Source organism: Malaya genurostris, chromosome 2, assembly GCF_030247185.1.
Source record: "Malaya genurostris strain Urasoe2022 chromosome 2, Malgen_1.1, whole genome shotgun sequence".
Classification (NCBI taxonomy): Eukaryota; Metazoa; Arthropoda; class Insecta; order Diptera; family Culicidae; genus Malaya; species Malaya genurostris.
Window position 1 is genome coordinate 196,678,513 of NC_080571.1, and position 24,992 is coordinate 196,703,504.

Consider the following 24,992-nt stretch of genomic DNA (forward strand, 5'->3'; position numbering starts at 1 on the left):
CGATATGACTGTCCAGTTATAGAAATGTCATGACATTTCGAGCTCGCGACATTTAAAAAAATCTTGAACGAAAATAAATGCAGCAGCTACCTATCCAGAACGTACGTTCACTACCGCAGAGCGAACGGTGTGGCTTTGACTGCTGTGAGAGAGTGCGACAAAATGAACTGTTCTCAATGTTGCTGTCGTGTGTCGTGGCTCTCACGACTGCACCTAGCTATCGTGTCATTGCGTGTTGGCTATTGTTAAACGTAGCAGCTGAGCGGATCGTTGGTAGTGGCTGTCTTATGCTTAGCGATAGTTAAAAATATGTCAAATTTTCGCACCCCTGGTTGTGGGTTCAATTTTACACTGAGGTAACCCACTTAGAAAAAAACGTTCAACGGTGGTCCTTCATTGGTCCAATACGTTGGATCATTGGTCCAATGAAAGTCCAATCAATCGTTCAACGGGAGGCCAACACGGGACCTTCGTTTGCCGATTTTGAAACAGACCGTTGAACCGAATGCCATTTTTTTCGTTCAACAAACCCGGCAGACAGAGGTCCATTGTTGAGCCATTTTTAACATGAGGAGTTGGAGCCCCGTTGGACTAGTTTTACTGCAGAATTTCTGAAGTTTTCTCCACTTATTTGTTTAAACTAACAATACATACCTACACAATACTTCTACTTCACGTAGAATAACAACAAATTTTCTTTCTATGTAAAGGTAACACTTAATTTTCACACTATTTTTGCAAGAGAAAAAACAACAACAAACCGTTCCAGCAAATTGAACGAATATTTCGTGCAATATGTCGTTCAACAAACCAACAAAATTGAACGGCCTGCTGAGAGGGAAAACATTTTTGACTCATAATCATACACTGCGAAAAACGCATATAGAATTTCGTAAGCTATGAACTAATGAACCAAGTAGAAGACAGTTCCATTGCGTGATATAGAGTTTCATGAACGATTTTATGTCTTTCTCAACTGTTCTCTTGGCATTGCAGTGTTTTTTATTGCATATATGTCTTCACTAATTGGCACGATGCGGCTCGACAAAATTCACTGGCTTATTTCGACATACTCACACTAGCATTAGCGGCCCTTACACGATCATTAAAAGTGTCATTACTAAAAAGTAATTTCACTTTTAATGATCGTGTAAGGTCTACGACCCAAGTAACAATTTTTGTTACGCTAGCTTGTTTGTGACTAGTTTGCAACCAGATATTTGAGTGATTGTTACTAACATCTAACCACTTGTATGACTAAAAAAGCGCAGTTTCTACTAGTTGTTAGGTCGGCTAAAAATAAGTTATCGTTACGTTGTAATGTCATACTGAAAGAACTTATCTTTTCATAACTTGAAAATAACTTGTTTTCAAGTAAACTAGTTGTAACTTAGTCACCATCGACATTATAAACATTGAATGAATACAGAACACTTTTCTATCATCAATAAAAAAGCAGAAGAGTACTTTAAATCACAAACTTGATACAAGGTACAAATTTCACAACGATTTTGAAACTGTCGAGCGGAATTAAATTTTACTTAACTGTTTTTTCATGCGCCTTCAATCAAAATCTGTTTATAAAGATATAAAAAATAAACAACAAAATAACCCTAAGTTCGGAATGTCCCAGTAGCGCGATTTCTCATCATTTTAAATTCATATATTATGAGAATTATAATATTATCACAATCGATGTTCAATCCCTATATTATTTTCTTCGTGTTTATGACAGTGCATAGAACAAAAATGACTATTCTGTCTTTCACTATTTTCGGCAAAAAGTAGTTTTGAAACAAGTAATATCCTGGTTTTATTTATGTTTCATACACTTCTTGAGACTCCATATTGTGTTCGCCATATTCAAGCCAACAAAGGTTGCTTTGTTTGCATTTTCGTTATCATAACGTTGGGAAAACCTACCGATAACTATCTGAATCAATGAAGAAAATATATGTTATAATCTTATAATATCTAAGTTATTACTACATCAATTCACAGTAACGATTTACATATACGCTTACGTATTTATAATGGTTTCGCAACGGAAAATAAACCTTTTTTCAACTAGTAGCTAAAAGCATAGCTGTGATTAAAGATATGTTAGAATCAAGTAACGATAACTTACAAATGATAGTTAGTTCAATGTTTACGTTATAAGGAAACACTGCTGTCATCTTGTTTTAACCAGTATAACATAAAAAACATGTTCGTGCTCTTGTTGCACCACAGTTGGGTTAAGTGGTATCAAAACTAGTTACGGGTTGCTACTATTGAAGTCAAATAAACTTATTTTCAACTAGTAGCTAGAAGCATTGTTGTGAATAAAGATATGTTTGGATTAAGTAACGATAGCTTATAAATTATATTTAATTCAATATGACACACAGATTTTATTATTGGAAACCTAAATAACTATTTCGTAACTAGTTATGTTATGATGAAACATTGCTGTCACCATGTTTTAACCAGTATAACATAAAAAACATATTCGTGCTCTTGTTGCAACATAGTTTGGACTTTGTCGTATCAGAACTAGTTGCGGATTGCTACTTGGGGAGTTCAGTAATGATGGAATTGTGGATTTTCCATCATTACCAACATTATTTTATCTTCTTATTTTTTTGTGGAAGTGATGAATATTTTTAGAACTATACGCGAAAAAATGACAAAGTGTAGATTCAAATTGTTAATATTTCATTAACCTTAACGTTTCAATGGCAAATCAAATTTATTTTCAGCTAAACGAAAATAAAAATATTGCTATTGCTGGAGTAGTTACAAATACTCATCATTAATAATGAACGTGTAATGCTAAAAAGTAATGATGTACAGTAATGCAGTAATGACGAGCGTTTAAGCAGAAGTGTCATTACTTAGTAATGACACTTTTAATGATCGTGTAAGGGCCACTATTAACCTTTCAACTGCTGAGAATACCCACACCAACACATTCGCACGTGGATTGGACTATACAGATTCAACCCTGCATGAAAATATTTCACATTTTTACCTGGCATCTCTGCTCCTTCTTATAAATAATTCCTTATGAAATGTCAAAGTTGATCACATGTGATTTGAGCAATATTAATATTTGTTTTTTTTAATAGTATTAATTATTATACTGCGCAGCCAACGCTTCTTTAAATTTTAATCTTTTAAGCTTCTCGTTTCAAATATGGTGCGGCATAATAATCAGCTGCCAGATAATCTACCACAGCTACAGAACTTAATTAAGCGAGATCCAGAATCATATCGAGAAGAATTTCTACAACAATATCAGCATTTCTTAAGTGTGCTGGAAATTTTTCGTCTTGAGCCGGATAAAGAAAGCAAAAGTTTATGCGAATTGATTATTTTCTTGGCCCAGGTAAAATGACAGTGTTAGCATATTAACATATTTATGTATAAATTGTTTCAGGTGGCTCAATGCTATGTGGAAGATATGAAGACATTTCCTCAAACAATTGTAGATATACTTAAAACGCATTCCACAACACTAGAACCCGAAATGAGAAACACCTTTTGCAGAGCTCTCATTTTGTTGCGGAACAAAAACTTAATTTCTCCGCTGGATTTGCTTGAACTGTTTTTTGAACTTCTTCGTTGTCCTGATAAAGCACTCAGAACATTTCTTGAGAACCATATTATAACTGATATCAAAAATATGAATGCCAAAACCAAGGACATGAAACTGAATTCTACGTTGCAAAATTTTATGTATACCATGCTGAGAGATTCTAATCCAAAGGCCGCTAAAATGTCAATCGATATAATGGTTGAGCTGTACAAAAAGGGTATATGGAATGATTCAAAAACCGTGAACGTAATCGCAACCGTTGGTTGTTTTTCCAAGGTAACCAAAGTGATGGTAGCATCACTAAAATTTTTCTTAGGAACCGATCAGGTAGACGTAAATAATTCCGACGAGGAAAGTGACAAAGAAATTGATTTAAAAAGTGTCATAATGGCAAACCGTATAAATAAGAAAACTAAAAAACGTAAAAAACAGTTGGAAACCGCAAAGAAGTTGTACAATCAAGCACAAAAGAAGAAAACGAAGCCTGTGTCTTTCAACTTTTCAGCTGTCCATTTGATCCATAATCCTCAAGGAATGGCTGAAAATTTATTTAAACAGTTGCAAAATGGAAATGAACGCTTTGAAGTAAAACTAATGCATCTGGATGTAATATCACGGTTGATCGGAATACATGAGCTGTTTCTTTTTAGTTTTTATCCATATATTTCTAGGTAAATTTGAATTGCCTATGTTTTGTAAAAAGCGGTCGCAGTTTAAATGTCAATTACTGTTTATTCCTTTTAGATTCATTCAGCCACATCAAAGACAGGTGACAAGAATATTGCAGTTTGCTGCTCAATCTTCGCACGAGTTGGTACCACCGGAACTGATCGAATCTGTAATTAAAACATTAGTAAACAATTTTGTTTCCGAGCGGAATTCAAGCGATGTAATGGCGATTGGCTTAAACGCTGTTCGAGAAATTTGCGTTCGTTGTCCACTTGCGATGAATGAGGATTTACTTCGCGATCTTACCATGTATAAAAACTACAAAGAGAAATCGGTCATGATGGCAGCAAAATCGTTAATTTTATTGTATCGTGAACAAATGCCAACGTTACTAGCAAAGAAAGATCGTGGGCGTCCAACTGAAGCGAGTGTAGAGATTAAGCCAAAAAAATATGGCGAAATCCAAAGTCTGGATTATATTCCTGGAACTGAAGCACTATTGACTACCGCACCTGATCTAAGCTTAGAAGAAGGTTCTGAACAGTCATCGTCGGAATCTGAGGATGAATGGGTGGATATCGATAGTGATAGCGAAATCGATGAGGAAAAACGAAAAAAAGTTATAATGGTCAAGTCAAATGCAACAACGAGTGCAGATAAGAGTTATTCAGATAATGAAAATGGACTTAATATGAATTCTGACACTGAGTCAGAAGAAATAGAGGATGGAGAAACAAGCGATGATAGTATCTTAGAGAAAAAGAAGCAGGAAATCACAAAAACTAGTAAAAAAAGTAGTGAGAAATCTAATCTAGCAAGCGAAAAGGGTGACACAGAGCCGGATGTGACAACACTATCTTCCAAGGAAGCCATCCAAGAATTAGCGCTCACAAAATTATTTACCGATTCCGATTTTGCAAAAATTGAACAAGAACAAATTAAAAAAAAGATGACTCAAAACAATAGGAAGCGACAACTTGAGAAAGAGAAAACTGAATTTGTCAAACTAGACGATATTGAAATGATTTACAAAAAACGAAAGACGGACAAGGAAGCACGTATTGAAAGCATGAAAAAAGGTCGTGAAGGACGAGAAAAGTTTGGTTACAAAGATAACCGCCATGATCCGTTTTGCTCTAAAACAAACCGTGAGAAACGCAAAACCAAAAACTTCAATATGATTAGGCATAAGGCCCGTGGTAAGGTCAAGAAATCATTTCGTGAAAAACAATTAGCTCTTAAAAAGCATCTGCTACATATGAAAAAAATGAAGTAATATTTGAGTGAGGGACTTTAGTTCAATAGAGGAAAATATGGTTTATTTGTTATCACGAATTTTATTCATTGAAATAGTGATAAAAGAAAATCTGGTTTGATATAGCAAATATTACTGCTTGAAACTACAAAGCATAATTATTTTTTTTTTCTCCGTGGTTTAGTTTTTTTCATTCAATAATTTGATAAAAATAATAAATATTTTACTTGCACTTCCGGTGAAACTCTTAACGTGTGAGCATGTGGGTTCACACAAGTGCGACGAAAATTTGTGTATTTCTTGTTCGAGGAAGAAATATTATTCTCATCCTGGAGTGAATCAGAGTAGCGATGCCGCGAAACTATCATCGGGAGTCACTGTAAAAGCATTTAAAATTGAAATGTTATAAACATAATCGAACACATAACCAAAATTTTTTTTTGCATAAATATCTGTTTATTAATCTTATTTTTGTGTATTACATCAACATTTTACAGTACAAGTGTTTTGACCCTTTGGCCTTTCATCTTTGTTGTTCATACAATTCGTTATTAACATTAGGTGTTTTAGTTACTCTTGTTTTACATACTAATGTTTAATCATATTTATTTTAATTATTAATAAAATATCTACCTACTTATAACTATCCCTAACCTAATACGTACAAATTTTGAATTATTTGTATTTCAGAGATTGAGCACCTCTCTTCAAATTTCGTGCAGTATTGTTCGAATTTTTGTTCTAGTATATCCAGGGAGGCCATCTCATGTACTTCACTAGTCCTTGTCCAAGGGGGTAGATTTAGAATCATCTTTAAGATCTTACTTTGAATGCGCTGGAGCCTAAGTTTGTGTGTTCGTGCACAGCCCCGCCAAACAGGGACTGCGTATTCAATTGCGGGGTAGATGATTTGTTTATAGACAGCCATCTGATTCTTCAGGCATAGTTTAGATGTTCTACAAATCAGCGGATACAGAGACCTAATGAGTATGCTGCATTTTTGAACGATTTTGTCAACATGTGACCTGAATATCAGATGTCTGTCAAAGGTGAGTCCTAGATAGATAACTTCATCGGACCATTGAATGACCTCATCACCGAATCGTATTCTGCATTCGTCTGATGGAACAAGTTTTGGAGATCTTGAATGTGGAAACAAGATGACCTGAGTTTTTGCTGCATTGGTCACAATTTTCCAGCTTGTAAAATATTCCGTTAAAGCGTCCAGACCTGTCTGTACTTTATTCTTCAGAGCATTTATGACACGACCTTTGTAAAGAATGGCAGTATCATCAGCAAATTGTGACAGAACACCACCACCCGGAAGAGGTGGGATGTCTGATGTGAAAATGTTGTATAGAATGGGACCTAGGATACTTCCCTGGGGTACACCAGCAGGAATAGTAAATCTTTCTGAAAGTGCATTATTCAGAGAAACCTGGAATGCTCTATCTGCAAGATAATTTTTGATAATTTTAATAAGATACATGGGAAAATTATACCGATGCAGTTTGAACACCAGTCCATCGTGCCACACATTATCGAAAGCCTTTTCAATATCCAATATTGCCATGGCAGTCGTTTTGGACACTGATTTGTTTTGCTGGATGACGTTGTTAACCCTTGTGAGTTGGTGGATGGTGGATCTTCCTTTCCGGAACCCAAACTGTTCTTCCAGAAATATATCCTGTTCATCTGCGAAAGCAAGAATTCGCCTTTGTATTGACTTTTCAAACAGCTTGGATAGGGCAGAGAGTAAGCTGATGGGCCGATAGCTCTTGGAAAAGGAAGGATCTTTCCCCGGTTTCAAAACTGGGATAACTTTAGCTAACTTCCACACTGAAGGGAAGTAACCAAGCTCCCAGCACCTGTTAAAAATTTTAGCTAAAAAGACAAATGAACGAATACTGAAATGTTTCAGCTCAATGTTGAATGTGTTGTCGAAACCGGGGGCCTTCATATTTTTGGATTTTTTCACAAAAGCCATCAGCTCATTCGCATTGACTCTACTTTCCTCAGGAATCAAGCTGTCTGATTGGTCAACCTCAGCTACGCTATCAGCAACGGCTCTTTCATGTGGACTAACAATGTTGAGTCCTAAATTGTGAGAACACACAAACTGCTGGCCTAGCGCATTTGCCTTCTCTACTGGTGTGATTAAAGGTATTCCTTCAGCTGCGTCCTGGGGTGACATCAGAGGAGGAATAGGCTTCGGTTTTTTCTCAAGCACCTTCGTTAAGGACCAGAAGGGCTTTGAATGTGGGAGAATTTCTCGAAGCTTTTGCTGGAAGTTCCTGTTGCGAAGCTCAGATATCCGTTCCTGTATTATCCTAGTTAAGTTGTTATAAGAAGTCTTCCTATCTAGGATGCCAGTTCGTTGATACTGCCTCCGGTAGATATTCCGAAGTCGGATGAGTTTCTTGGTGACACTGTCGATTTGAAGAGAGGAACTCGGCATATGTTGTACTGGAACCGTCCTATCACGAGCGACTGTGATTGAATGCTGGAAGGAAGATAGGGCTGCATCGATTTCCATCGGGGAATCAAGTGGCAGATCGATATTAATAAGTTGGTCGGCGATTTGTTGAAATTGGACCCAATCGGTGCGATAATAGTTCCTCCGAGGTTGAATAGGCACTGTTTCTGGTGAAGATCCCAACGTCAATATTACTGGAAAGTGATCAGAAGAGAGCTCGTTGAAGACAACCGGAGAGCTGTCTATGGCGATGTTGCTGATGAATATATCCAAAATGGAATGAACTCCCTCTGGAAAGTCGCGTTGGTTGATCCGGAGCGAAGATGTTGTATTGTCCAGCTTCGTAATCTTCGGCAAGTACGAATCCGTTTCGATTCTGTCTTCTGTTTCCCCACAGCTCATGCCGTGCGTTCAGGTCCCCAGCAATGATGAATTTGTTCTGTCGTCGAGTGAGCATAGCCAGATCTCGCTTCAATGATGCACACGTACCATCTCGAAGATTGGTTTGTTTGGGGCAGTACGCTGCAATGATGATGATGGGTCCCATCGTCGTTGTAATCTCAGTTCCGATGGCTTCTATGAGTTGCAATTTAAAGGCTGACAGAAGCCTGTGCTGAATGGATCGTTTAACGGCAATGGCAACTCCCCCTCCTCTGGTAGTTGTCCTGTCGAGCCTGTGAATCCTGTAATTGGAAATAAAAATAGAAATTTCAGGTTTAAGATGAGTTTCAGTTAAAATAGCAATATCGGCATTCTTCTCTTGAAGAAAGTCGGACAATTCAGCAGTTTTGCTCCTGAGTGAGCAAGCATTCCAATTTACTATAACCAACTCATTATATTGCATATTCGATGATGAATTTGCCTAAGGCGTTGATTTGATCTAACCGCGTTCTGCAGTTTCGTAGTTTTGTTGTCATTGTTTCAAAAATGACGATCAGTTGTTCAGCAGAGAATAAATCACCAGAGTCATCCTTTGCTTGTGGTTGATTATTGCCCCATCCAGGAGGGATTCTTGAGGAAGATTCATTTTGAGATCCAGAGGCTGAAGTCTTTGGATTGCTGCGAGGAAGTGGCGGCAAATTCGGAATATCCCTCTTCGGTGGGAGCCGTGGGAAATTAATTTCATCCTTCTGTGGAACATTCTTGTGCGTTGAGTGTTTACGGGATGCCTGTTGTCGAATTTTTGTGAACTCAGCACGTTTGGGACACGATTTGCTAGTAGATGGATGGTCGCCATCACAGTTCACACATTTTACAGCGATGTCATCTAGTAGGCAATCGTTGGTATTGTGCTAAGACAAGACCTGACAACTGGCTTCTTATTCTTCCTTCCGAATCATCCTTCTCGTCATTTTCGCCCTGTGGAATAAATACCAACGTATCGGCTACAGTGTAGCCATATTCACAGATTTTTTAACAACTCTGCTAGGAAAAAAATATTTATTTATAGACTCGGTTTTTGATTTGAAATAAACATGAAAATTGTTTTGGTGAATGCATTTCTTTATTATATATTAATGCTTAAAAACAATTAATTGAGCTTTGATGACAAAACACGAACTATCTCATGTTGAACGCAAAATCGAATCCATTGTTGACGTATTACCAGATCTTTTGGAAACCGGAAAAAGTCAGGCTTGGATAGAAATGCTTAGTGCGACCACAGTGTGGAACACAACAGTTCATTCTTCTCGTAAAAGTTTCGAGTTTACACTTTCGAGTTTACACTAATTTAACAAATCTTTTTTGGTTACAATTTAATTCACTAAAAAGAAGAACGGCTTGATGCTTATTTCAATTACACAGTGCTGCCACTATAAACATTTATTACCAATGAGATTGAAAAAAAGTGAAACATTCTCCGAAAATTTTCATTTTCATTGGTGAGCTAACATTATATATTTTAATAAACTTGTTTTCTGATTATCTTTATACCTGGCATCATTGCTCGCGTACCCTGCAAAAGTTTTTTCTTTTCACAATGTGCAGGTAGCAACATCAAAATCAGCCAATCAGAAACTGGTCCATTTTGGAACAAAAGCAGCCCCCCCAGATGTCAGGTCTTGTCTTAGGTATTGTGTGGTTCGGCACATTTCCCGCACCTACTTTTCATGTGGCAATTCCTCGCTCCATGGCCGTAGTTCAAACAGTTCGTGCACTGTGTGACATCCCGATGTACCGGTTTATATTTTTGCCATTAGATGATTATGTGACATTTTAATCGTTTTCAGTTGACTCATGGTGATGGAGCCCTTCTCCAGATGAATCAGGTACAGTTGATCTCTAAACTTTTTGTCCGTATTATGTCGCTTCATTTTGAACACCATCAAAGGCTTTAGTCCAGCCTCCGACAGTGCCTGCTTTAGTTCGGCTTCCATCATGTCGGGTAGTCCTCGAAGTACAACCTTCATAGGTTTGTTGGCGGCAATATCGTGTGTGAAGTATTCCGCTTTTGTCTGCTTCAGATAACATTCCACTCCTTTGTAGTGGTTCAAAGCCGGAACAGTTATTTTGTAGCCTTCAGTACATAAACGGATTGTTGCCTGTAGTCCTTTGCTGATCAGTGTGTTGAAATCCGAGCGTAGAGTTGGTGGGAAGCCCTTCAGGTAGAAAGGCGGCATTTTTTCCTTCTTCGGCAGTTCCTCTTCGACATCAACTGGCAGATCAGCATATTGGTTTTTACTCAGCAAACGGTCGTTTACCTGTACATCACTTGGCTTCAGACGCTTAGCATCCTTTGGATCCTTCTCGGATCTATGGCGGTTTTTACCCATAGCTTGGGTAGGTAGACAACTGCGAATAAAAAATAAAACAAAATCGAAATTAGTCGTAGTAGGTTATTCGTCTATCCACATCGAGTGTTAGATGACGAATCCACATAACCAAAACGGGGGAGATAGATATTTATAGGTCCCAGCCCTGTCAAGTGGACACACCAGCAAATAAAAAAAATATTTTACTTGTGCGTTCTGTGCTGTCAATTTCTTGACAAACAATTTAGATCGAGATTGATCGATCCACCTTGCTCGCTGCGCTCCTCTTCTTCTTGTACCAGTCGGATTAGATTCAAGAACCATTTTCATTGGGCTGTCGTCCAACAACTACGGTTGTTATAACTGTTACTGTTGACGACCAGCGATGTCAGATCTATGGAAATCTCTGTAGATCTACGGATTCGAACATTTTCTACGGATCCGTAGATAAAATCTACGGGAATTGGATTATTTCTACGGAAATTTAAATTTATCAACGGAGAACTACGGAAACTAGTTTTTTCTGGCAAGCACAAAAAAAAGCTTCCGAGAAAAATGCCAATCTACGGAAATGACACTAATGCTATCTGGCATCGCTGTTGACGACAGTTGGAGTCGTAGTAACTTAGCAGCTCCTTCGTTAACTGTATCATTACGCAAATAAGATCATAGATCAATTGAAATATATTTTTTTTGATATAAAATTACATCAGAAATGAATCAACATAGACATTGTCGATAACATCAACTCAACTTTGGTTGGCATGTAATAAATATTCGATTTATTTCAACAATAAAAGTACAGGTGTGTAATGTCAGAGACATAACTGGATATCGTGAATACGAATAAAACTGGCACTCTTTCTTTATACTTCCGAATATCAATTAGTTGATTGATTGTGTTAATTGTGCAAGTTTTGCCGTTTTACACTACTAGAATTTGAAACGATACACCCAAACTACAGTACAGATTAGTTACATCAAACATTCTGACACACAAATATTACAAAATAACCAGTATTGTGTTTATGATAAAACATTGGTGGTTTTGGAAAGAACCTCTTATGAAGGCGTGCGTGAAGGGCCAAATTGTATAATTTTCTAAGATATCAAACACTGATTGGATATAAACGATTTTGAACAATGTTGCGAATTTAGAACTGTGAAAATTGCAAAAAAAACTGATCATATTATCTTAGATTTGCACAGCACTGCACTGCTAATTTTAATTTTTGATTTACAAAGAAGCAATCTTTATAGTTCTTTAGGTAACATTTAAAGCCATTAGAAAGGCTGATTTTGCATAATGTTCCACATTATTGTCCATTTCCCGTTGTATCTTGCTTCAATGCAAACGACCACCAACAGGATGATGTAATCGATCTTCTTCGAAGGGAAACTGGCTCTGCGATCTGAGGGTTTGAGGTTTTGTACAACGCAAAAGGTCTGCTTTTATTGACGACTGCTCCACCTGAGGATTGAAGTCCAAATGAAAGCATGACCTAAGCGTTTGAGGCTTTATACCACGCAAAAGGTCTGCTTTCATTGACGACCGCTCCACCTAACGATTGAAGTCCAAATGAAAGCACGACCTAAGCATTTGAGGCTTTATACCACGCAAAAGGTCTGCTTTCATTGACGACTGCTCCACACGACGGCTGAATCCAAATGAAAGCACGACCTGAGCGTTTGAGGTTTGGTACCACGCAGAAGATCTGTTTTCATTGACGACTGCTCCCCCTGACGGCTGAAGTCCAAATGAGAGCACGACCTGAGCGTTTGAGGTTTGTTACCACGCAGAAGGTCTGCTTTCATTGACGACTGCTCCATCTGACGATTGAAGTCCAAATGAGAGTTGCGACCTGAGCGTTTGAGGGTTTTAACCACGCAGAAGGTGCACTCTCCGAAGCTGCTAGTCCCACGACGTCTGCTTCCGTCCAACGCACAAGAAAAAATGATCGATTTTTGACCACATTTCCCCTTTTATATGCAGTCAGTTGAAGATATGTGCCTGACTACCTCAAAATCGTCGTCCTTGCGCGAAAAAGCCAAGCAAAAGTAAAGAGTTTTCCGCGTTGTTTTTAAATTTTGAGAAAACTTAATTTTTGAGTTGTTTGTGGTTATCTCACACTGTTCAAAATATTATCCTCAATTCCTGATCATATTTTTGATGAAATGGTGAAAGAATTATGTTGCTACCGCTAATACAAGTCGAGATATTCACGATTAAGTTCTGCCCATTCTTCCATATGGCTAATTTTGAAAAGGGACCCCATAGTAAAGTAAGTCGTATTCGCGACAAAATCAGTCGGAGAAAATATTTTTTGACACATTTTTTTGATGTGGAAATTCAAGGGTAAATACAAGTAGAGATATGGTCAGCTTTAGAACACTTACAGCTCAGTCAGCTAAGTTTTAATCATTAACATAGTATTATTTAACAATTGATTAGAAATATTTCTACGTATTGATTTGAATGTTCATAGCCATATATTTTCAATTATATATCCTTGAAATGTTGATTCAAATCTAAGGGCATATTCAGGAGTGTTCTAGTTCTAGATGCAAAATTTATGTGTTTTAAAGTTTAAATCTAGAAATTATAACAAAATAAACTGGCAGCCCCAACAGCGTTTTATCTGTGTTTCAAATATTGAACAATCCAATCAGCGTGGTCACCACGAGATAGCGTTATGGTGATTGTTTTGACATATCCCATGTATTTAGAAAATTTTTCGACGAATTTTTCAATTTACTTGAGTTTGATAGAATGCACATGGCAAAACCTTACAAATATGGGTAAGAAAAAGGATTATTCACGTGTTGCCATCAAACATATGATTTCAAATTGTCCTATACTCTTGACAATCTCGGATGAAATTTGAAATTTTCAGTTCACATGCAGATTTGATTTAGATGATAAAACATGAGTAAATAGACTAGTCATAAAACGTTTGATCAAAATTTATCAATTTATCTCAAAATCCAACAAAAACAAAAAAAAACAAAGAATATCCCAGATATGAAAACAGTACCCAACCTCACTTCTTCGAATTTGGTATTTCATGTTACGATTTCTCCATAAATATCAAACAAACATACCACGGAAAGTTACTGAATCATTAATGATCGATTTTTTTTACTAAATTTTCACACGTTTTTGTATGTTAGTATTCGATTCATAAGAAAAAAAAACTACAAGGATCAGCCCTTGGGGTTGTTCTAGCCATTGATGTGGAACAAGGGAACCAAAATTTCTAATGATCGAAGGCTATTCGCAACGCGGTGATGGATATCTGTTCTAAAATGACATACTGTTGTATAATTTAAAACTGTCAAAAACAAAAGTCGAGCTTGACGATCTCAACGGAAAGATTTAAAATCTGTTCTATATATTTCTGTAAATGTATTGGTGTTGTGTCTATTCACTTCACTGTTTCAAATCAGAAACAAACAAACTAAATTAATGATTTCGAAAGCGATATGAATATTTTTATAGATCATAGTGAGCTGGAGTGCTTCTAAATGAAACTGTATTATTCAGTGCAAAACATTTAACGCTTATATTGATAATTTCTGAAATGTCATTCGACGCTTTGACATCTCGTCTCTCAGATTTCGTAACCGACGCTCACGCAAAAAAAATATGAAAACAGTGTTCTATTCGTGTTTCAAATATTCATTAATTTAAAACAATTTCGTCGAGCAGTTTTAAATCTGTTTTAAATTTGTACTTGTAGAACTAAATCTCAGAGTCGTGATTGACATGTTTCAGTTGTAGATCTAAAGTAGATCAGTCCATATAAAATAAAACAGCGTTGCGAACAACCTAATAGTCGTGATTTGTATTTGTTTTGTAGCCGACGAAATTACATCAATAGCCCAAATGTATGCAATTATATGTTTGTACATGCTTGCGATACGGATATCGATATTTAAGCTTCTCTTCGCCAAGCTTGTGTTCCAGTTTTGTACGCAAGCAGTTATTTTTATAGTGTTTCTCTACCATTACTATCCTTCTGCGATTTTGGTTGAAGCGATAAACTTTATCTCATCATCAATCGAGTTCATCTTATATAAATTAGAAATTAATTATATGCACTCAAAATTTACCCTGGGGTAGTTGTCATTTTCTCAGGCGAAACGACATAACATGGAATTTCAAATTAAGTTTACGTTTCGTCTTCGACTCATCAGTGCGTCAGCAGATTATGCTGACGCAAACCCCCGGATCAACATAATCCGCTGAGCAGACGTAAAGTTAATGCTATTTGCAAGACACTTTTTTTGTACACAAGAAGTGTAACGTCTAAACTGACGTCTCGAACGAAACAAGTTTCGGCTTACTGGCCGTACAGATTGTGATAATTTGAAGGGGAATCATGGAATCATTTATCATGGAATTTCATCCGATCTTACGTGACACAAGATCAGAGCATACCAGTTAAAGCTTCAAATCGTTTTATGGCACTTTTTGTCTTGCTGTTTAGCGACAACCTACCTCTACCATACTACGCGTAGGACTGAAACGTTAGCTATAATTTTGCTTCTATTTATAGATTCGTGTGCTTCCAACAGCTTCGCTTTTGATTCGATTGACCAATCAGAGCGATGCTTTCCCTTTGATATATCGCTTACTCCTTCAAAACCGTCGACTATGGCAGGGAAATCCGGTATGCCGGCGATTTTTTGCAGACAAAATAGGACACTGCTAGCTATTCATCAACATTTCAATGATATACATATAAAAATACATGGCTATATACATTCAAATCAATACGTAGAAATATTTCCAATTAAATGGAGACATAATATTACTAATTGATACAAAATTGACTGAGCTGAAGCTGTTCAAAACCTGACCACATTTCTACGTGTATTTTTCTTGAGTTTCTGGTTTGCACCCGTATATAGAAAACAAGAATGTGTAACACATTAAAAAATAAAAACTCTGCATTTTGTTCGAATCTTCAAGCAAAATCTGAAAATTATCACCATCGTTTAGTTCAAAGCTCGCCACTTGGGCAGCGCAGCGATCGCAAAAGAGTTGGTTGGATTCTTCAATTACTGGGGAGTGGCGAGCTTTGAACCAAAGATAAACTCAAGATTACAATGTCCCATACGATCCATCGAAAAATATCGGACCAGTAATCGTGAACCAGTGAACTTAGTAATAGTGTAATTTTGTTGACCCTTCGTAAATAAGCGTCGATAAACATTTGAAAACGACGGTAAAATTCCATAGCAACAATACAAGTTTGGAAAGAAGTAAACATATGTAAACATACCACACAAAATATGTCGTAACATCCATTCACTTCACGTAAGATAAGAATATTGCAAATTGAACAGATTCTTAAATTCTGATTGATTTTTGTTTTCCTGTTTCAAAATCCACTCGATATGCAGCAAAATACTACGATTTCTATCATATTGCAATTTAAGATTAATTCTACATAAACAAAAATTGTCATAGTTACGACGCATGTAGCGATTCGACGCTTGTTTTGTTTTAAATAAGAATTGTACTGCAACTGACGGTGAACCGATTTCATCGAGGGGTCCTATTTGAACGCTATATGAAAAATCATAGAGTATTCCATCTTGAGTTTATCTTTGTTTGAACTAAGCGATGATGATAATTTTCAGATTTTGCTTGAAGATTCGAACAAAATGCCGGGTTTTTATTTTTTTTTCTTATGAATCGAATACTAACACATAAAAACATGTGAAAAATTTGGTAAAAAAAAGGCGGCTGGGTAATGTCAGAGACATAACTGGATGTCGTGAATACGAAAACAACTGACATGTTCCTTAACACTTCCGAATATCAATTAGTTGATCAATTGTATGAATTATGCAAGCATTCCCCTTTTCCACATTTTTCGCAAAAACAAAGAAGGCTTCACTTGATCTCGATTACTGTGAATATCACACAGCGAAAAGTGCACAAATCTAACCAAACTGTTCTAGATTTGCACTAAACTGAGGATATTTCCTTTCGATTTGCGAACAACAAATCCTAATAGTTCTTCAGAAAACTTTTAGAGCCATTAGAACGGCTGATTTAGTGTAATGCTCTCCACCGTTGCTTTTTCACCAATGCAAACAACTGGCATCTGTGACGTAATCGCTCTTGTCGGAAGCGAAACTAGCTTTGCAAACGGCACAAAATACATCTGCTCGCATTGGCGATAGAATCCAAACTGATTCAGTTTTTGTTAGGAGCTTTCTTTTACGTGATTTCGTTTGTAGCTTTTTCACTAATGGGCGGTCCTAACGGCTATAAAAATAGCCGCATACAGAATTTTAATGTCGATTATTTCATTTCGGATTTGCATAATTTATTGAAAGAAACTATCAATATGCTGTAGGGATTCGTTTCTATCATTCAGAAGGACCAAATTGAGGAACTCACTACGATTTTCACCACTTTTCGGAACATTTTTCTCGAACGATTTGTTGCACAGCAGCAGATATTTTGTTCTCTTCCTCAGAACGCGTTCTGATTGGCTGGTGTTGACATGGGTCAAATGAGATAGGTTTTTCAATAGTGTACTATTGAAATACTTCAATCGACGACACGACCTGCCACTCGCTTTTAAAACTGTATCCTCAATCGAGCTACCCCTCAGTAACTGGTAATTTCAAAATGGAATCGCTTGAAAAAATGTTGGAACTGGCAACACAAGTTGGTAAATTATTGGTGATAAATCAACACATGTACAATTTATATCATAATGTTTCCCATGGGTTATAATTTTTTGTTTCGGGGGGGGTTTGAACCCCTAAAACCCCCCCCCTATGTACCCCATAGTAAAGTAAGTCGTATTCACGACAAAATACATATTGATCTGTACGTGGCAACTCTTTCGCACGGCATATTTCGAGACGACACCCATACTTGTATAAAGATGTTTCTAAATCAAAGTTTTCTTTTTCGTATTGCGAGACAGCGTTACTGTCGTAATTGAATGTGTTAGATATCACGATCAAAAAGCGCCCCATACTAAAGAATTCACGACAAAAAAAAATACATATTGATCTGTACGTGGTAACTCTTTCGCACGGCATATTTGTATACTAGTATAAAGATGTATTCAACACCATCACTTCTACTTTCGCATTGCCGTTCATAATTGAATGTGTTAGTGACGGTGCAAATTAATTTAACTTCTCGTGTGTGCCTTGTTTCGGCAACAGTTGCTCGGAAAATGGTAGGAAAGCGACAAAATTCAACTAGTTCTTTATGATTATTTTTAGCACTTAAAAGTGCTATTTGAATGGGCCTTGCTTGCTGGAATTTTCGGCTTCCTTTCACCCGGTTTTCGCTGTCATCGTGCTGACAGCGTCCCGTACTTCAGAGTAGCTGCTTTAACTTAAATGCTATTTTTCACATCACCTTTGTTAGAATTCCTTTCCTGTGCGCAGAACGGGAAACAATGAGACGACAGGTCCACGATGTTGCTCTCGTGTGTCTTGTTTCGGAAACAGATGCTCATGACGAATGGTAGGAAAAATGAAGCACTCAACTTTTATATGGATGCTCTTGTATAGATGCAGACATCTCGCGTTCTGATTGGCTGGTGCTGTCATGGGTTAAATCAAACAGGTTTTTCAATAGTGTACTATTGAAAAACTTCAATGTTGTTGCAATACACGTTCAAGTTGAAAATTTTCGATTCTATTGGTAGTTAGATTATATAAATCCTTCTACAGATCACTGAGCTATGAGCTTCCAAAATACGAGAAAGGCAAACGCGCCTTATGAATTATCCTCTTTGACACTCGTTTGTACCAAACCTTTAAGAAAAGTTTAATTTTGAACTATTTGAGATTATGTCACACAACTGAAAATTTTATCATAAAATTGTGATCATATTTCCGATGGCATGTTGCAAGAATTATTTTGATTCATTAGATACAACAGGAGACATTCACGATCAAAAACTTGTCACTCTCTCAGAGGGTAAATTTTGAAAAGGCGCCCCATAGTAAAGTAAGTCGTATTCACGACAAAATCGATCATTAATGATTCAGTAACATTCCGTGGTATGTTTGATTGATATTCGTTACATGAAATACCAATTTCGAAGAAGTGAGGTTGGGTACTGTTTACATATCTGGGATATTCTTTGTTTTTTGGGTTGGATTTTGAGATTAATTGATAAATTATGATCAAAAGTTTTATGACTAGTCTATTTATTCATGTTTTATCATATAAATCAAATCTGTATGTGAACTGATAATTTCAAATTTCATCCGAGATTGTCAAGAGTATAGGACAATTTGAAATCATATGTTTTATAATATATTCGGGATTGTTGTCTCGGGAGCCAAATAGATTCGGTACAAACAGTTATACCGTTTTCGTTTTTGAACCTAGACGCGGGCTACTCTGACTCCGAGTAAAACGAACACGTGGTACGCGCCCTAAACAACAACTCATGAAAAAAAAAATAAACAAATTCGGCTGGATGCGTGGTGCGACCCGAGAAAATATTCAGAGCGAAACTACGCGATTGGAGTCCGATCTAGAGCGACCTCAGGTTGCTAAAACAAACATATCAAACGTTGTTTGGGCGACTCTGGGTCAGCTTTCGGGCTGCTCTGATCAATAAACGAAAACGGTATTAGTAATCTGGAAGAAGCTCAGCCTCCAATTAAAAATGGGTTTTCGGACTAGATATCACTAGAAAACTTCTAACAGGTTTAAGTCTTGAAAATCAACTGAACAACTCGGCTCAGCCCAATTGCTAGTTCTTATATTTTTAATCGATCATATTTTGTACTCTTATTTCAACTTATTCATAATGTAGTTTTTCGATTATACTTAAATTTAGTACATAACAGTCCCTCTCACTTAAGAGGAAAATTAATCATTAAAAAATTCTAATAATTTATGAAAATTCAACATTTTTTTACTTAAATTCGAAAGAATAACATTCTTTTAAACTTTCGAATTATATAAGATATAATCTTCGAAACGTTTGGTTTTCTTATTTCTCTTCGATCGACGCGGACATTTCTCTTCGATCGATGGTCATTTCGTCGGCTTTTCTCTTTCTCCTTGTCCTCGTATCCATGTTAACCTCCGGGAAACCCCGAAATTCTTCTTCCAATTCGCCAGATAAACGCTTATCCGTAGATTTGTTCGATACGGATATATTGTAGGGTTGATTTATTCCTGGATTCTCCTCAGCTGGTGTCGAGTTTATATTCTTCCTTTGATCCTTCTGATGGCTGACATTTATCAAAATATTTGGCCGAACCATTAAGTTCGTATGTTTAATTGTTTTGAGCTGAGTTCGATGCGCCAGAACGGGAACGCTTCCAATTTGAATCTGGAATGTATTTATAGAAAATCTTTTTAAAAAAGTCGCTTTTATCCATCTAGCATGAACATGGGGATTATGGTTTTTATACCATAATTCATCTCCCGTGTTCAGATTGTCCGTTCCAGAATTTACCGTTTCCGTTCCAGAATTTACAGGACATGGTTTTAGAGTTTTATCATGTAAAGGGATTTGAGATGTTATTTTAACATTTTGTCGTTTATTTTTAGGGTTAATCAAATCAATTAACAGTTTAGGTTTATACGAGAATACTTTTTCAGATGGAAATTTACCATCTTTTGTCATACAATTTCTATATTTAATTAAAAATAAATTAATCTAATCCTCCATATGCAAATTCATCATTTCCGAATCAAGCAAAAACCTTTTTAATGCCTCTTTAACCGTTCTAACAAGTCTCTCCGCCTGGCCATTACTAGCAGGATTGTACGGAGGACTTTTTAAGACTTTTATTCCTTGTTTTTCCAAAAAATTAGCAAAAGAAAAGGAATTGAAGGGAGGACCACCGTCAGATACTAAAACATCGGGTAAACCAAATCTGGCCATAAAACTTACTAAGCGTCTTAAAACTTTATTACCATCAGCACCATTTTTCATCCAATCTATTTCCACCCATTTCGAGAAACTGTCCACCATTAAGAGGAAGGTGTGTGGAAAAAAATCAATGTGGATTCTACTAAATGGTCTTGTAGTTTCCTTCCATTTAGAGGTAATTTTTTGTTTCGGTATAATCATCATACTGCTACAAATATCCCAGTTAGCAACGAATTTTTCTATTTCTGTATTAATTCCGTACCAGTAAACAAAACGTCTAGCCAATTGTTTCATTTTTACCACAATAAGTTTTGTCATAGTTTTTGAAAAAATTTTAGAAAAATATGAAAAATAATGAATTTTATTCATCACTGTTACAGAAGCACCGCAGTCAACTTCTATCTGTATTGGTACACCATCAACTTTTACATTAATAAAACAAGGATTGTTAATTTGATTCAATATAGTTCTCCTTACTGCTACCAGGAATGTCCATCCGGTTCACTGGATATTTATGTCCCTTTCAGTCCGCAAAAATCACATATGCGCTGTAGCCATTCTGGCTGTTCACTTCTGTACTCCGCTGGCCTAACATCTTCATATCTTCTAGCATCATCGAACCGAATTCGTTTTCTGTAATTCGAATCATGGCGTTTGTATCCCAGTCGATTCTTTACTGGAATACGATTTCGTTCTTCGAAACGTCGTTGCTTAGATTCTTGGAAATCTTTCATTCTTTGTATAACTTGTCCTCTACCCATTCCCGGGAGAGATTTCATAGCAAAAACTTCCTCTTCTTTTTCAGAAAAAGGTGAAAACATATATATATATATATATATATATATATATATATATATATATATATATATATATATATATATATATATATATATATATATATATATATATATATATATATATATATATATATATATATATATATATATATATATATATATATATATATATATATATATATATATATATATATATATATATATATATATATATATATATATATATATATATATATATATATATATATATATATATATATATGAGGTTCAATTATATTCACAATTGGGATATTCCCCTTTCTATTCTATTCACCAGTTTATTAGTTTAGAAAATAATTTGCTTACTTGCAGAGCACACTATGCTTGCCTCACATCGAGAAAGATAGTTCCACCAGGATTTCAATGAACAACTCACGCCGCCGAATTTCCTCGTCGCCAGTTATAATATATCCGGGATCGTTGTCTCGGGGGCCAAATAGATTCGATACAAACAGTTAGTAATCTGGAAGAAGTTCAGCCTCCAATTGAACAATCCAATCAGCGTGGTCACCACGAGATAGCGTTATGGTGATTGTTTTGACATATCCCATGCATTCAGAAAAATTTTTGACGAATTTTTCAATTTACTTGAGTTTAAAAGAATGCAGATGGCAAAACCTTACAAATATGGGTAAGAAAAACGATTATTCACGTGTTGTCATCAAATATATGATTTCAAATTGTCCTATACTCTTGACAATCTCGGATGAAATTTGAAATTTTCAGTTCACATACAGATATGATTCAGATGATAAAACATGAGTAAATAGACTAGTCATAAAACTTTTGATCATAATTTATCAATTAATCTCAAAATCCAACCCAAAAAACAAAGAATATCCCAGATATGAAAACAGTACCCAACCTCACTTCTTCGAATTTCGTATTTCATCTTACGATTTCCCATAAATATCAATCAAACATACCACGGAAAGTTACTGAATCATTAATGATCGATTTTTTAACCAAATTTTCACACGTTTTTGTATGTTAGTATTCGATTCATAAGAAAAAAAAATAAAAACCCTGCATTTTGTTCGAATCTTCAAGCAAAATCTGAAAACTATCACCATCGTTTAGTTCAAAGCTCGCCACTCGGGCAGCGCAGCGATCGCAAAAGAGTTGGTTGGATCCTTCAATTATAAATGGGTTTTCGGACTAGATCTCACTAGAAAACTTCTAACAGGTTTAAGTCTTGAAAATTAAACAATCCAATCAGCGTGGTCACCACGAGATAGCGTTATGGTGATTTTTTTGACATATCCCATATATTTAGAAAAATTTTAGACGAATTTTTCCATTTACTTGAGTTTGAACGAATGCAGATGGCAAAACCTTACAGATATGGGTAAAAAAATGATTATTCACGTGTAATCATCAAACATGTGATTTAAAATTGTCCTATACACTTGAACATCTCGGATGAAATTTGAAATTTTCAGTTCACATACAGATTTGATTTAGATGATAAAACATAAGAAAATTGACGAATAAAACAACTTTTGATCGTAATTTATTAATTAGTCTCAAAATCCAACCATAAAACAAAGAATATCCCAGATATGAAAACAGTACCAAACCTCACTTCTTCGAATTTGATATTTAATCTTACGATTTCTTTTTAAATATCAATCGAACATTTCGCGGAAAGTTACTGAACAAATAATGATAGATTTTTTACCAAATGTTCACACCTTTTTGTATGTTAGTATTTGATTCATAAGAAAAAAAAAACCCACAATTTTTTTCGAATCTTCAATCAAAACCTGAAAATTATCACCATTGCATAGTTCAAAGTTCGCCGCTTGAGCTGCGCCGCGATCGCAGAAGAGTTGACTGTATTCTTCAATTGAACAATCCAATCAGCGTGGTCACCACGAGATAGCGTTATGGTGATTGTTTTGACATATCCCATGTATTTAGAGAAATTTTTGAAGAATTTTTCAATTTACTTGAGTTTGAAAGAATGCAGATGGCAAAACCTTACAAATATGGGTAAGAAAAACGATTATTCACGTGTTGTCATCAAACATATGATTTCAAATTGTCCTATACTCTTGACAATCTCGGATGAAATTTGAAATTTTCAATTCACATACAGATTTGATTTAGATGATAAAACATGAGTAAATAGACTAGTCATAAAACTTTTGATAATAATTTATCAATTAATGTCAAAATCCAACCCAAAAAACAAAGAATATCTCAGATATGAAAACAGTACCCAACCTCACTTCTTCGAATTTGGTATTTCATGTTACGATTTCTCCGTAAATATCAAGCAAACATACCACGGAAAGTTACTGAATCATTAAAGATCGATTTTTTTACCAAATTATCACACGTTTTTGTAGGTTAGTATTCGATTCATAAGAAAAAAAATAAAATCCCTGCATTTTGTTCGAATCTTAAAGCAAAATCTGAAAATTATCACCATCGCTTAGTTCAAAGCTCGCCACTCGGGCAGCGCAGCGATCGCAAAAGAGTTGGTTGGATTCTTCAATTGCTGGGGATTAAAGAATCCAACCAACTCTTTTGCGATCGCTGCGCTGCCCGAGTGGCGAGCTTTGAACTAAGCAATGGTGATAATTTTCAAATTTTTCTTGAAGATTCGAACAAAATGCTGGGTTTTTATTTTTTTTCTTATGAATCGAATACTAACATACAAAAACGTGTGAAAATTTGGTAAAAAAATCGATCATTAATGATTCAGTAACTTTCCGTGGTATGTTTGATTGATGTTTATGGAGAAATCGCAACATGAAATACCAAATTCAAAGAAGTGAGGTTGGGTACTGTTTTCATATCTGCGCATTTCTTTGTTTTTTGGGTTGGATTTTGAGATTAATTGATAAATTATTATCAAAAGTTTTATGACTAATCTATTTACTCATGTTTTATCATCTAAATCAAATTTGTATGTGAACTGAAAATTTCAAATTTCATCCGAGATTGTCAAGAGTATAGGACAATTTGAAATCATATGTTTGATGACAACACTTGAATATTCGTTTTGTCGTGAATACGACTTACTTTACTATGGGGCGTCTTTTCAAAATTTACCCTCTGAGAGAGTGATAAGTTTTTGATCGTGAATATCTCATGTTATATCTAATGAATCAACATAATTCTTGCTACACGCCATCGGAAATATGATCACAATTTTATAATAAAATTTTCAGTTCTGTGACATATTCTCAAATAGTTCAAAATTAAACTTTTTTGAAATGTTTGGTATAAACGAGTATCAAAGAAGATAAATTGTGCGAAACTAAGTTCTTCAAATTCAACGTGTTAGAAAATGACATGACGGACACGGATAGGAAACCGGATCGTGTGAATCAGAATGACGGTGACGGAAGAAGCCGGACCGTCTGAATCGTACTTAAGAAGCCAGTTGTTAGTTACTATTATATACTTGTTGAAGTCAAAAGGGAGATTTCAGATTTTTATATTAATCTAGGAAATGAAAAATGCCTTGAAAAATCAACATTTATTTCAGAAAATTAGCATGAAATTTTAACGGCTGAAAA

At 35.8% G+C, this 24,992-nt stretch overlaps 2 protein-coding genes across 3 annotated transcripts in view; both read left to right on the forward strand.

Moving 5' to 3' along the window:
* The window catches only part of LOC131433168 (protein SDA1 homolog), a 144,404-nt gene extending 138,827 nt beyond the window's left edge, over positions 1-5,577 (forward strand). Inside the window, exons 2-4 of the mRNA XM_058600041.1 lie at positions 3,164-3,370; positions 3,422-4,251; positions 4,325-5,577. Of these exons, the coding sequence (XP_058456024.1) occupies positions 3,179-3,370; positions 3,422-4,251; positions 4,325-5,525 (2,223 nt within the window). The 5' untranslated portion in view covers positions 3,164-3,178 and the 3' untranslated portion in view covers positions 5,526-5,577. The remainder of the gene's footprint in view (positions 1-3,163; positions 3,371-3,421; positions 4,252-4,324) is intronic.
* The window catches only part of LOC131433169 (zinc finger protein 728-like), an 87,717-nt gene that overhangs the window by 40,073 nt on the left and 22,652 nt on the right, over positions 1-24,992 (forward strand). The window lies entirely within an intron of this gene.